General features: G+C 41.4%; 1 protein-coding gene across 1 annotated transcript in view; it reads right to left on the reverse strand.

Annotated features, from left to right (window-relative positions):
- Positions 1-14988, reverse strand: part of EIF5B (eukaryotic translation initiation factor 5B) — a gene marked incomplete in the record, with an annotated part of 92846 nt that overhangs the window by 57049 nt on the left and 20809 nt on the right. The window contains 5 exon segments of the mRNA XM_077482719.1: positions 1-78; positions 2467-2684; positions 2808-3462; positions 6544-6625; positions 8551-8667. Of these exon segments, the coding sequence (XP_077338845.1) occupies positions 1-78; positions 2467-2684; positions 2808-3462; positions 6544-6625; positions 8551-8667 (1150 nt within the window).

Here is a 14988-nt window from a genome sequence, read left to right on the forward strand (position 1 = left end):
CCCTTCTTTTTTTAACCGCTCTTTTCTTTCCTTCTCTTTCTGCTTCTTCTTTTCTTTCCTTTCTTGCTCCAGTCGTTCCTGACAAAAATTGCAAGGAATCAAATTGTATTTCTCGTAGTGCTTAGTGCAGCAATGATAAAAGATATCCTGTTCCCTTATAGCAGGTTAAACAGCAAGGTGCTTGTGCTGTCTAACCCAGTGTTTCTCAATTCTCGTCCTCAAGGCTACCCAACAGGTCACGTTTTCAGGCTTTCCATTATTTTGCACAGGTGATTTGATCAGTTTTACTGCCTTAGTAATTACCACAGCCGTTTCATCGGAGGGCAATCCTGAAAACATGACCTACTGGGGCGCCTTGCGGACCGGAGTTGAGAAACACTGATCTAACCTGTCCCTCTCTAAGCTGTAAAGAAACAGGTTGATCCTGCCTGTTCCTGTGTCCCTCTTGGTGTGCGGACCACAGTAATCATCTCCCACAGTAGTAAAGTAAACTTTAAAAAATGTCACTGCCAACCGCTCTCTTTTATCCAGCCATAACACACTGTGTAAGCGTTTGTTGAAAACAAAACCACCAAATACCTTTTTTCAGGTATCTTCAGGCTGGTAACGTGACTTCCGACCACTCTCCTCCCCATCTAAGGGCTAAAGCGGGAGGGGCTGGACCGCCGTGCTGGCTGCTATGTGTCCTCCCTGGCTGAGGTCAGAGGGAGATCTCAGACTCTCTCGCTGTAGCCCATAGATCGGAATAGGAGAGCGGCCAGGAGTCACATGACTGGCGTGAAGATATCTGAAAAAGGGTATTTAGAGGCTTTGTTTTCAACAAACACTTACACGGTGCGTTATGGCTGGATAAAAGGGAGGGGCTCGAAGTGAATCATTTTGTAAGGTTACAACCACTTTATATATTCTTACTTCAGCAACAGTTAACCTCCACTTACAGGCTGTCAGTAAACTATTTCCCCCAGTGTAGCACATATTTACGGCAGAACTGCAGGTGGGTCTTCAAGCAAGACTAAACCCTCCTACACTTTTTAGCCAAGGAAGCTGCCATGTCAACCTCTGTTTTATTTCCAACTGCCATTATGCTGCACATGTGATCAGTTATGACTACAACCATTTGATGGTTTGATAGTTTGGTGCAGTGACAGTCAGCTATCCCGGCATATAAAGGTTTTTTTTTTTTTCAATTGTTAAAAATCGATGGGTTTAGTTCCGCTTAAATGCCCACCTTGCTGTGACATATGTGTGTTCATAGAGGCTCAGCTGTTGTGTGCCGAAAGCATGCTCACAACACACTGACCAAGCTGTGAACATTTATTTTGCAGCCCATGGGATGGTAAACCACAGGATCAGGAATACCACAATCAACTTACCTGAATCGCAGGTTTCTTCTTCAATACTTCTGTTTAATACTGAATTTGGCACAGATGGCTGTGGTTCCATTCACTACAGTAGAGGGACTTGTAGTTTTCAATGGAGCAAAAGTGCACCGATTTCACCAAACTCAGTCATTGGTACTCATTGGTACTTCCTCCAGCTCCTTGGTACAGACCATCAACCACCAACACTACTCCAACCAGCTCAGTACAGACCTGGAGCTGGAAGAATAGTCTAGAAGAGCCTACGCATCGCACCTGCAATCCATTGGTTGCGGCTGAAATGCTTTGGAGGAGCAAATGTAAATAAAATGCACATTTTTAATTTTTTTCATTACTGCTATAGTTATTTTTTATTTTTTTTTAAAAGGTGGAATATGCCTTTTTTAAGGTCCAGTTAAAGGATCATTGGGAGGTGTTGGCAATGGGTTAACCTTCACTTATAAAGCAATATTTATATTTATTTTTTATAGTCTTGAAGAAAGCTTTTAGACCAACTGTCATTCATTTATTGATGCCCAGTAACATTGTTGGTAGACAACAAAACTTCTCTCCATCCGTTACTACCTCTGAGCATCACCCGTACCTACCACCCAGCACCACCCCATGTAGTGAATAAAAGTAAATTGTATAGACCTTCCCCTGGCAGAAAAAAAATTATTCCCCACAATTGATTCCAGATTTCTCCCACCAGCAGAAACCATAATTCCCCCAGCAGCAACCATAGATTCCCACATCAGCAACAATTGATCCCTCCAGCAGCAACAATAGACATCCACCACACTTAACCCACCATCAACAATAGATCCCTCCAGCTTCAGCAGCAGCAATAGAGCCTGGGCAGCCAGCAACATAGCACTATTCTGCCCCCTATTGGTTGCCAGCACATACAATAAACTTTCTATTTACAGAACCCAAAGACCAATGAGTTTTGAACGCTCTGGAATGTGAGCACTTGGCAAAATGCTAGCAATATCCTCAGATGTGGAGCCACAACAACAGCCCTTTTTCTTTCTAGTAAAAAAAAGTTTCTGCAACAAAAAAAGCCAATCTGCTATATACAATGTGTCACAAATTACATTCTGAGTACCTCTTCAAGGCGCTTGGCTTCCAGCTCTTCTAGTCTTTTAATTCTCTCCTCCTCTTCTCTCTTAAGCCTCTCCTCCTCTTCTTTCAGTTTAGCCAGAGCTTCCTGCATAGACTTCACAACGGCCAAACTAGGACCCTTCTTTTTCTTATCTTTTGGTTTTTCTTCCTTTTCACCCTTCTTCTTCTTTTTGTCCTTTTTCTTTTTATCACCATCATCATCTAAAAAAACAAATGCATTGCTTAGTTTTGTGCTTAACCTTAACTGGAAGCCAACAGAATGGAAAAAAACATTGCAATATGTTGCAATACATATCCAACACAAGGCATGCAAACCACCTTTACCTTCGTCCATGTCAGCTGCTGCCTCTTCTTCTGCTACTGCTTTTTTGTCCTTCTGGGGAGCTGCCACCTCATCTGGCTTGTTGTCAGGAACCTCAGCCTTTACAGGTTCTTTCTTAACACCCTCGGTTTCATCTTTCTCCTTTTGTTTCCTCTGCTTGGCCCTTTCCTCCTCTTTTTTCTTACGATCACGTTCCTTCTTTTCAGCCTTTTTTTGCGCTGCGGTCTTCATTTTAAAATCCCCCTCTTCCTCCTCACTTTCTACTTTAGTGGCAGGCTTGGGCTTCTGTTCTTTCTTTTTGCCTTTCTTACCCTGACTGAACTCATCTGAATCTTCATCGCTATCCCCGGGGATGTCTGCTTTCTCCTTACCACGATCCATAGCTTCTTCTTCAATGCGCCCTTTTCTATTAGTGGCCTCATTTCTGCCTTTGCCTTTCTTAGATGTCTTATTAAAGCTTTCATCATCGTTATCATCATCACTATCTGAGAGATTTTTGATGTTTTTTTCTGATCTTTTGGGCTTTGTATTTTTGCTTTCCATATCATCACTATTTTCATCATCATTGTCCTCAAAACTGGCTCGCTTGGCTTTCTGGCCTGCTTTCTTTTTCTTGTCCTTTGAGGGGAAAGCGTCAAAATCTTCAGTCTCTGCCTCCTAGAAAAACAAACCAAAATTTTTAGTGCTGCACATATCAAAAATATCTGAAGCAACTGTTGATAAAATGAAAATGCCGATAGGAGTTCCTCACAAAAAATATAATAGAGTGTTTTATTTGCAATGCAAAATATAATTGTCCCGAGTCCCTTCACCACTAAATGATTCACTCCTCAGACCTCTATACACAGCTGCGTCCTGTAGTGGTATAGGGGTTGGTGGGAGGAACAACCAAGTGCTGTAGGGGACCAGGAGATCAGCACTTGGGAAGTTTGGGTTTGTGAACTAACTTCAGAAAATTCTCTACATTACAGCGGCATTCAGAAACAAGGGTGATTAAGCAATACTATCTTCTTTGGCAAAAACCCTTTTATGGGCATTTTGATTTTAGCATCAGATTCACATTAAAGGATAAGTTTACCTTGCAGGTAAAAAATGTGCATTTATTATATTTTTTTATTTTAGGAGCCGGGAGCCGGTAAAGCATTGCACCAATCAGTAGTTGGTGGATGTAGTGTCACGCTCCTGCAGACTTATCAGTGACGCTGTCTGCCTGTGCCTCATACAGGCAGACAGTTACTGAATGGCAGGAAGAATAAATGAACTACAACAGCGCTCACCGGAGCCCTCATAGTTCACTGAGAACTCTACAGTCAGCCAAAATGGTTGACAGTAGTTGAAGTTTTCTCATTCACAAACTCAGTGAATAAATGATGCGGCCGAGGAGAGGGGCCCTTTTTAAATTGTGACAGCGGGTTCAGAGAGAAAGTCCCCCACCTGCTATTACAACGGGGTTGCTGATTTTAATAGAGGTTTAACATGTAACACGTTATAAAAGATGAACTTATTCTTTAAAATTGTTGGAAAACAATCATAAAAATAGTTTGCAGCTCTCCATGCAGCACCATGAAGAGATAATCTTCAATATTCCAACCATAAACAGAAAAGCCAAAAGAGACAACGTGGTATTTACAATATTTGCCATCCGTGTATATCAACACAGATGATTTGTGATACAACTGTTGATGAAGGTCAAACCTAATAATTGTGGGTCTCAACCTACAGTTTGGAGGGGGATGGAGGCATGAGCTCTAACATGCAGTTTCAGTTAGCATATATAGAATGGAATCTTTAAAATACGCACACACATGCATTCCAAGAGTCTAGTATAAATTACACCCCTCACTTATAAAACGAAGAAAGGACTTTTCTGTCCTCATTATAAAATGATCTATCTTGCTTACAATGTGTGCAATATGTATATTTGTCCTATGATCTACAGCATTGATATGCAATTAGTGGACCTCCAGCTGTTGCTAAACTACAAGTCCCATCATGCCTCTGCCTCTAGCTGTCATGCTTGTGGCTCTAAGAGTCTTGCTATGCCTCATGGGAATCGTAGTTCTGCAACAGCTGGAGGTCTGCTAATTGCATATCCCTGATTTACAGTATAAAACACACTAGCCCTTACTATACTCTCAAGACAGTCACACTGTCAGTTCATCTGCATAGCACTTGTAGATCATATCATCAAGAACTCTTGGTCTAATGACCAGAAGAGATGACCTCTGATACAGTAACTAAAGAAAATTGAACTACAAATGTGACTGATCATCTGTTCAAGTGTATGACCTGTACACTTTCCGGAGAAACTCCATACCAGAGTTGGTGGCTTTAATTATTATTTTTTGGTTGCAAATGAGAACTCAGCTGAGCAGACACGGGCAGAATGACTGAGTTGTAACATCAAAACAGGCCCTCCTGACTGGTATTCAGGCATGAGGTCTTAACAACCATACCAGGTGTAATAAAAGCTAGGTATATAGACGGAGGGCCACCTTAAGTAAGGACATGGGTGGTTCAAGGAAATGCATTTAGCACAATTCCCCCCAGTGTTGGTTTATATAATTACTGCTTAATATTTATAAAAAAATAAAATAAAAATAAAAACATAGTTACATAGTTAGTCAGGTTGAAAAAAAGACACAAGTCCATCCAGTTCAACCACAAAAAATAATAATAATATCATACAATCCCATATACCCAATTCTATACCCACAGTCGATCCAGAGGAAGGCAAAAAACCCCAGCAGAGCATGATCCAATTTGCTAAAGCGGGGGAAAAAAATTCTTCCTGATCCCCCGAGAAGTAATCGGATTTTCCCCGGATCAATTTTACCTATAAATGTTAGTACCCAGTTATATTATGTACACTTAGGAAATAATCCAGGTCCTTCTTAAAGCAATCTACTGAGCTGGCCAGAACCACCTCTGCAGGGAGTCTATTCCATATTTTCACAGCTTTTACTGTGAAGAAACCTTTCCTTATTTGGAGATGAAATCTCTTTTCCTCTAGACGTAAAGAGTGCCCCCTTGTCCTCTTTGTTGACTGTAAAGTGAATAACTCGATACCAAGTTTACTATATGGACCCCTTATATATTTGTACATGTTGATCATATCCCCCCTTAATCAAACACTTGCCTGGGAGCACAAAGCATGTTGCTATATATTCAAATACATTCAGATGCTACAGTTTCAGAATGTTACAGGTACTCTACTAGGAAAGATTGCCTTAAAAGCGGAGTTCCACACAAAAGAGGAACTTACGCTTATACGATTCCCATGCCCCCTTCTAGTGCCACATTGAGGGGGGGGGGGGGGGGGGGGGGAGTACCCGTGTTTGACAGGTACCCAGTCACCAATTCCATCTGACCTCACATCGGTGAGGTACATCGGAAGTCTGGCCCCCTACTCCTCTTTCACCTGCTGCAGGGCCAGTAAGAGGGCGCAGTGCGCTCCACACATGTGCAGTAGGGACCCGGCTGTGAAGTCGCAAGGTTTCCCTTATCGGCAATGGCGGCAGCAGCAGCACCCGACAGCTGATGGAAACATCTGCTGGGGTGTCGACATTGCTGGATTCCAGGAAAGGCAAGTGGCCTAATATTAAAAAAGTTAGCAGGTATAGTATGTGTAGCTTCTGGCTTTTCCTTTTTAGCCGGAACACCGCTTTAATCTAAAAAAGTATTGGGATGACAAAAAAAAAAAATGTAGCATGCAGCATAGTTTCACAGCGAACATACCTTAGGTACAGAGTCCTTATTGGTTTTCCCTCCTTGAGTTTCAATGGACAGCGCTTCCAACTCTTTCAAAATATCGTCTTCACTACAAAAAAATGTATTAAATATAATTGTGTCAATAAACAGTTTTTTAATCACTTTTTTTTTTTTTTTTTTTCTTTTTTCTAGTTTTTTCTAGTTTTTAAACTTTCCTCCAGCACACGCTAATAAAATTGTATCTGCTTTAATCCTATCCCAGGACTTTGAATTTACAGTTTAAAGCGGAACTCCGGGCAAAAACTTTGTTCCATGTTCTTGTTGCTGATCTACCTTCACCAACTAGGTCAGTCGTGTTCTTCTGAGCTCTGTAGTTCCTCTGCAATAACCTGCTAAACTTGCTGAAAAAACGTTTTGCCTAGCGATTTCCTTTCTGCAGCTACACCGACAAGCACAGGTTCTAGCGGAGGAGTTCCAAACAAGCCCTCACAAGAAACTTGCTTGCTTGGAATCCTGCCCCGGCTCCACTGTGCCCCTTTTAGTGGCTCTGATGTTGACTGGATTCTAAACTGATGACTCTTACATGGAGCTTGTTTCAATGCTTAACACCAGTGATGTTTGTGAGCATAAGCTTAAGCATAAGCATAAGCTTTGTATTTTAACTTTTTCTACTAATAAAAACCTGCTACACTGTTAGTGGCTTGGGACCTCTCTACCCTTTCCTTTTCACCATTATAGAGAGCCCTCCTGGCACAACAGGACGCCTATACAAAGGCCCCATCAGAGTGCATGGAGGGTACTGAATTTCCCCTGAGCAAGCTATAATTACTCAACCTACTATGTAAAATTCTAAAAAAAAAAAAATAGTAAAAAAAATAGAAATAATAATATAATAATTAGAGATTCACCGAAATTTCGGCCGCCAAAACATATTGGCCAAGAGAAAAATGGCAGATAATGGTGCAGAAAATGGGGCGGGGCTCTGCCACCCTCCCCTGGTGCCGCCCATCATGGGGGTGTCCTATAGTGCAAAATAGAGAGGAGAGCCGCCACCACCTGGTTGATTAGAGCGCTGAGAACATAACAGCTTTTATTTCAATAGCTGTGTGTTCCCCGCCACATGCCATCATATACAGCCCCTCCCCCTTGTCCAGGGAACTTTGGTAGACAGATCACCTGTCCCAGGATTGGTCTATCAAAGTTCCCTGGACAACGGGGAGGGTCTGTATATGACGGCGCGCGGCGGGGAACACACAGCTACTGAAATGAAAGCAGTTATGTTCCCGGCGCTCCAATCAGGCGGCGGTGTCGGCTCTCCTCTCCCTTCCCCTGCACAGGCTGGCTGCAATGGGGAGGCTGGCTGCACTGGGGACACAGGGGCTGGTGGCTGCGCTGGGGACACAGGGGCTGTACCTGTACCATGTCCCCAGTCTCTGACCATCTCTCTCCTGTATAAACATTTTTTTTTTTTAAATACGTTTTGGTATCGGTCATTTTCGGTATAGGTTTCGGTTTTTGGCCTAGTGTATTTTTCATTTTCGGTATCAGTTTCGGCACCAAGAAACCCATTCGGTGCACCTCTATTAAGAAAAAGAAGAAGAAAATAATACAGATGTCCCCATCATTTGATCCACTTCTGTTGACATGGAATGCCTGCAAGCTTATTAAAATTAATCCGGTCCCTGCCAAATTTCAATCAGTGTTTGGCTAGCTTTAGATAACAGTCATTAGATTTCCCTCATCTTTCTTCTAGTTTTTGATCACCCATTATCTTTCCCAGGACAAAACAGGATAAATGTTCTTAGTGAGACAAAAAAAATGCAATAATAAAAAAAAAAAATTATATTATATATAAATAGATATATATATATATATATATATATATATATATATATATATATATATATATATATATATATATATATATCTCTGTCAGGGGTTTAAATACATTCTAACGTAATAAAAGATACTACATTGGCATTGTTTAGATTTGTGCATTTGCTGATATAAAACTATTGTTAATGAGATACTTACTCAAAATCCTGCTTTTTCTTGTCTTTCTTTTTTTTCCCTTTGGCTTTCTGGTCCTTGGAAGATCCAGCTCCTTCTATCTCTGCAGCAAGAGCATCAAGGTCAACATCGTCCTTTGCACTTTTAAAGAAAAACAAAAGGAGTTCAAACAAACTGAAATTTCACCCAGCAAGCTTTTGCATCAAGTCAGACGTTCAGCAATTCAACCTGGAAAATCACTGTGAAATAACTGAACATGTAGATTGCAGATCTAATGTATTCAGTAGCAAGTCAACCATCTTTTCAAAAAACAAAATTTGTCATCTCATGATCCCTCATAGCTAAATCAAAAGGAGTATTCTGAAAAGAGAGCAATCATTTTACATAAAGAGACATTAACTGTAGGGCTGCAACTAACGATTATTTTCATAATCGATTAGTTGACCGATTATTGTTTCGATTAATAACCTTAAAAAAAAGTGTGGTGTCTAATTTAGTTAATATGTAAAGTTTTAAAAAAGGCAATTGATTCTTAAATATCTCTATGCAGTGGTAAATATAAATAACCAACTATATGGTTAGGGAGTAAAATATCTAATCCACTCTGAGAATAACAGACAGAAGAGATATACTGTATATATTAGAGGGGATATATACTGTATATACTATTAGAGGATATATACTGTATATACTATTGAAGATGTACTGTATATACTTTTATAGGCTATATACTGTATATACTATTAGAAGGGATGTACTGTATATACTATTAGAAGAGATGTACTGTATATACTATTAAAGGAGAGATATACTGTATATACTATTAGAAGAGATGTACTGTATATACTATTAGAAGAGATGTACTGTATATACTATTAAAGGAGAGATATACTGTATATACTATTAAAAGAGAGATATACTGTATATACTATTAAAGGAGAGATATACTGTATATACTATATATACTATTAGTGGAGATATACTGTATATACTATTAGAGGGTCAATCTGGTAAATATCATCAGACTAGACAGATAGATTAACTTTAACCCCATTGTGTTACTGGCCGATTAATCCATTATGAAAATAGTAATTGATTCATTTCATAATTGATTAGTTGACGATTAATCAATTAGTTGTTTCAGCCCTAATTAGCTGAATATTCGTAACTATAGAACAAGGAATATTTATTATTCTACAAAAACATATAAAACAATACATATTTAAAAAGCAATTCAGATCAGCACAACTAGTCCTATATAATTTTCAGGTCAATATACTTGTCATGCAAATAAAATTAAATCTCATTGAAGTCGTAGGATATTTCGCACAATGTAGTACAGTCTGTCCAATGACAATGATCAGATACAAGACAAGGGAAATACCTGTAATAGCCTCTGCAGTGTCAGAGCTGGTGCCTGCATGGATCTGCTAATCAGCCTCTGACATGTTTATATAGCATTCTAGAAGGTTGCAAGCGATTGAGTCAGCCACAGGGAACTTCCCATACTGTCGGCTTACACAGATTTCACAGCTGTTCCTCATCTGTTGCTTAGAAGATATTCAGATGAGGATCAGTAAATATTTGCTATAAGAATTTGAAAAAAGTAGTAGAACCCCACTGCAGTGGGCCCTTTCCATCTACATATGTGGCATAACTAAACAAGATGGGTAGCATGAAAAAAGGTTGGAACCTACATCAGCCTTTTAATTTTGAGTGTGAAAGATATAACTTCTGAATCTTTTTTTTTTTTTAGAACCTAGTCAGGTCTTTAATTCTGCGCATGATAGAGTTACAAGCTTTGACAGTTTGGGTTCGTTCACATGTGCGGTCCAGTGGTAAAAATAGACGGTTGAGCCACAGCTTTACTACCCCCTTGATGACCATACTTAAAAGTGCCACTTACTTTTCTTTTATATAACAAAAGCAATATGTCTGACTATATGCAGAATATACCTTCTATTATTCTCTGCATTTGTTTCATCTCTCAAATGCAAGCTTGTTTCTCCTATTTTCAAACTTCCTGTTCTAGGGTGGCTACATTTGTTCTCCATTCCCCCTTGTGTATATGAATGTTTCAGTATGTTTATCTGCCTTTAACCTCCCTTTTATAGATACCCGAGCCTGATCTCGATCCAGTGATGGGCGCACTTGTAGCGGCTCTCTCCTTTTTTTCCCAGGCTTTGCTCCATTGGTTACTGCTGCAGTCAGTTAAATCCTGCGACGAGAGAATGGGCATGGGGCTGACCCTTGTTGTCTGTGTCTATAGACGCAGGCAGTGCGGCTTGGGATTGAGCCCGCGGATGTGTCACAGTAGGAAGCCGCTTCCTATTGTGGCACACCAAGAGGTGGAAAAGCCAGAATCTCCATCTGGGAACCTTAGGCCTCATGCACAGTGCTGCTGGTAAATGGACGTTTAGGAGAAGTTGGGAAATTTTTTTCAACTTCCCCTGAACTCTCCTCTGTTATCTTATCAGTACATGTGCACAGGGTCCTTTATAGTGGTTTATAGGCAGTTGCGTTTAGAGGCTTTTTTTTTTTTTTTTTATTAAATGCAAAAAAATGGGTTCAGAAGTTGCGTTTAGAGGCAATTTAAACTCCAAACGCCGCATTTCGTTTACAGACGTTTTTCATTTTTGCCAATTAAAAATAAAAAAAAATATATATTTTTTTCTACGATTCTAAAATGCAAATGTGCCAAAACGCTGCTAAATGCAGCATAACAGACGGTTTAAAACGTGGGTTACCATCTGTCAAGTGAAAGTGGCGTTCCACCCAAAAATGGAACTTTCCTTTTAAGGGAAGGTAATCCCCCCCTTTTTTTTGGGGGGGGGGGGGGGGTGGAAACCCTTTTTAAAGGGTTACAGCTCCCACTTCCTCCCGGTGCTCCGGTCTCCAGAAGGTAGATCACCTCTCCCCCCTCCCTCTCGGCAATCATCTGGGACACGTCACAGGTCCCAGATGATTGCTCGGCCAGGTGCGGCTTGCACATGCAGCATTTGCAGCTGCTGACTTTCAATTATTTTTTTTATCTTTATTGGAACTCCGCTTTAAATCATTCAGGAGAGGTTGTAAAAATGTCCTGTGTACATGAAGCCTAATGACGCGTACACGTGACCGGACTTTGAAGGACTTGGTCCGGCAGACAATCTGACGGACTTTGCAGCTGTGGTCTGATGGACTTTCAAATGAACTGACTTGACCACACACGATCACTCCAAAAGTCTGGATTCGAACGCGATGATGTAGAATAAAGAAGTTGATAGCCAGTAGCCAATAGCTGCCCTAGCATCAGTGTTAGTCCGTCAGACTAACACACAGACGACTGGATTTTTCAACCAGACTCTGTCGGAAAGATTTGAAACAAGTTTTATTTCTAGGTCTGCCGGACGTTTGGGAAGAAAAAGTCAGCTGGAGCCCACACACGATCTAATTGTCCGACGGATTCCAGTCCATCGTACCAAGTCCATAGAAAAGTCCGGTCGTGTGTACATAAGAGGAGGATCAAGGCCTCTCTGTGCAATACCACTGCATCTTTAGCTCCCCTTCTGTAGGAGTGGGGAGCCACTGTTTGCTAGTAAACTAGGCTCCTGATGGGCTGGTTGCTAACAGGAATACTGGTGAACATGCTACTCCGGCGCAGATATGCAGCCAGCCTATCAGCAGTTGCTCTTACACTTTTCTAACAGACTTGGTTATGTAGCTCAGTGTTTCTCAACCTTTTCTTAGTCAAGGCGCCCCTTAAAATCCTGCACAATCTCGAGGCACCCCATTCTAAAAAGAAGGCACCCTGGTTGAAAAAGGCTGATGTGCAGGTTGCATACCTGCGTTAGCTACATCAGGAACCTAGCAGCGATCCCCAACCTTTTTCACACCAGGGACTGGTTTCATAGCAGCCAATTTTTCCTGAGACCGAAGGGGGGTATGGCTGGTTGTGTGTGTGGTTGGTGGACGGGTCAGGGGATGAGATATTCACAGAGTCTGTCCTCAGCCCCCCTTCACACCACAACCCCTCTTTACAGCACAGCCCCCCCTTTATAACAGTGTCCTCAGTTCTCCTTCACATTACAGTGCCCCTTTACAGTGCAGTCCTCTTTACATTATTAATGGGGCACAGTGATATAAAGGGGACTGCACTGTAATGGGGGCACTGTAATGAAATGGGGGGGCTGTGATGTAAAAGGGGACTGCACTGTTATATAAAAAGATGACTGCACTGTAATGATTTCAGTGCCCCTGCAGTCTGCCCATCCCCCTTTCCTCTCTCCCCATTCTAATCTCTGCCTCCCATGCGCAGGACTCCTACCTTTGGCAAGGCAGACGCTGTGCTCAGTCCGTGTGTCATCTCCCCTACCCAACGATGTTGTCCTATCATCAGGGCAGGGGCTGGAAGAGGTCTCCATTCTGATCTGAAGATGCTCCTGCCCTGCTGATAGGACGACATTGTCAGCAAGGCGGGTGGGTGGTGGAGCCATGAGAGGACACATGGGCACGGCCGCACAGCAGGTGGTGAGCGACGACCGCAGCCAGCAATAGCCCTGCATGGGCCACAGTCTCCACTTACCTCCTGCTGTGTGGCCCAGTCATCAACAGGCTGTGGACTGGGGACCCCTGGCTTAGGCTCGGTTCACACAGTACGCGGCACGACTTGCAGCGCCGCGACCTGCCGCGACCTCAGCGGCGACTTGCAAAAAGACTTCTGTATAGAAGTCAATGCAAGTCGCCCGAAGTCGCCGCAAAAGTAGTACAGGAACCTTTTTTCTAAGTCGGAGCGACTCGAGTCGCTCCTATTAGAACGGTTCCGTAGTACAGAACGGGGCGCTACTTGTCAGGCGGCGAAGTCGCCTGGACAAGTCGCCCCTGTGTGAACCGAGCCTTAGAGGATCAAGTGGCTTACAAATCACTGACAAACTCATTATCCAGTTTTCCTAGACATTGGCATATATTTATCAGAAATATTCTTGACTGCAAAATGACAAGTGACTGTTTTTTTTCGTTCCTTTTTTTTTATTTTATTTTTTTAAGATAATAAGTTAATTCAAATTTTCTAGACTGGGGACTCTGAGCCTTAGCCAAAGCTCTTTTGGCTATAACTGCATTTTCACAGGATGATCAGCAAAGTGTCTCAGAATGTCTCCTAACAAATGTCCAATAATACTTAATAAACAGCAAAGACTGATCATAATAACTTTAAAGGCACGAAAAAGCAAATCTCTAAAAAGCTTGTTCCTCAGAAAACCTATTTGATTCAATGCTGGAACAATCAAGTAAATAGGCATAAAAAAAAAAAATTCAGACCATGAATTTAATGGTTATAGGTAGAGACGTGGCGAAAATGGCGTTATAGGCATTTTGCCAATAAGAGAAAAAAAAAATAAAAAAAATAAGTGCTTATAATGGCACCTAAAACGCACGCAATTTAGGCATGAATTTACCACCATTTTACTGTGCTTATGGTGCGTTTTTCAAAGGTCATGTGACTCAAAAACTGCATCAAAAACATAACATGGGTGCATTATTGATGCGTTCTTGCTGCATTTTCAATGCATTTCAATGTGGAAGTGCGTGTTTGGTGCAGACCAGTGACAAAGAATTTAAAAAGGGATACTACACAATATATAATTTTACGAATCAGCACAAGGGCAAGATCCAAAATGGGACAGCTTTGGCAATCACAAATCAGTAATCAGTGTCAGGGCGGATTTGATTTAAAGAGGAAGTAAACTTTCCCACTCTGATGCTTCTCCTCATTTAGTCCATTATAATAAGTAATTATCAGTCTATAGCCACTGTAATCCAGCCCAAATCGCATATTACTTACTGTTTAAAGAAACTTTAAAAAACTTCTTTCCAGGGGTTAGGCAGCGCCATCTTAAGTATTGTTTTCTGAGTCCACAGTGTAGTGCATTTCCGCCCTTACATTGAGCACTTCATGTACTGTTAACCAAGCCTCCATCTCAATACAACGTTTCTATGGCAACCCTGCTTCCCTGTTCATAGCCGACTTGTTTTATTTCATAGTATTTACTTGTGCCGATTGTCTTAAGGTTTGCCTGTGTCAATCTTATCTTCAGCTGATAAGACTGCAGTAATGGCCAGGTTTACACTACATGTGATGTCACATGGGGTGTAGGAGGAAGCTCTGAGTGATTATGCAGCCTCCTGGGATTTCAGTGTTGTGCCGTAGGAAGTCCTGATAACAGATAGACAAGCACATAGAGAGTGTGCCATAAATCAGGGGAGATCTGGGCATGCTCAGTGATGTCATTCTAAAGAACAAAAAGGATTACAACAATACTAAGCAAGTAAGGAGATATCTACAAGCAGTGTTCATTATGTTTTTTATGCTGATTTACATGGGACAAAGTTGTGGGGGAGAGTTTACAACCACTTTAAATCAACTTGATTTAAATCATAATTTTTTAACCACTTTCAGACCGGACCATTTTGCTGGTCAATGAC

Source organism: Lithobates pipiens, unplaced genomic scaffold (genome assembly GCF_037356315.1).
Source record: "Lithobates pipiens isolate NorthernLeopardFrog02 unplaced genomic scaffold, aLitPip1_a1.2 Scaffold_16, whole genome shotgun sequence".
In the NCBI taxonomy this organism is placed as follows: Eukaryota; Metazoa; Chordata; class Amphibia; order Anura; family Ranidae; genus Lithobates; species Lithobates pipiens.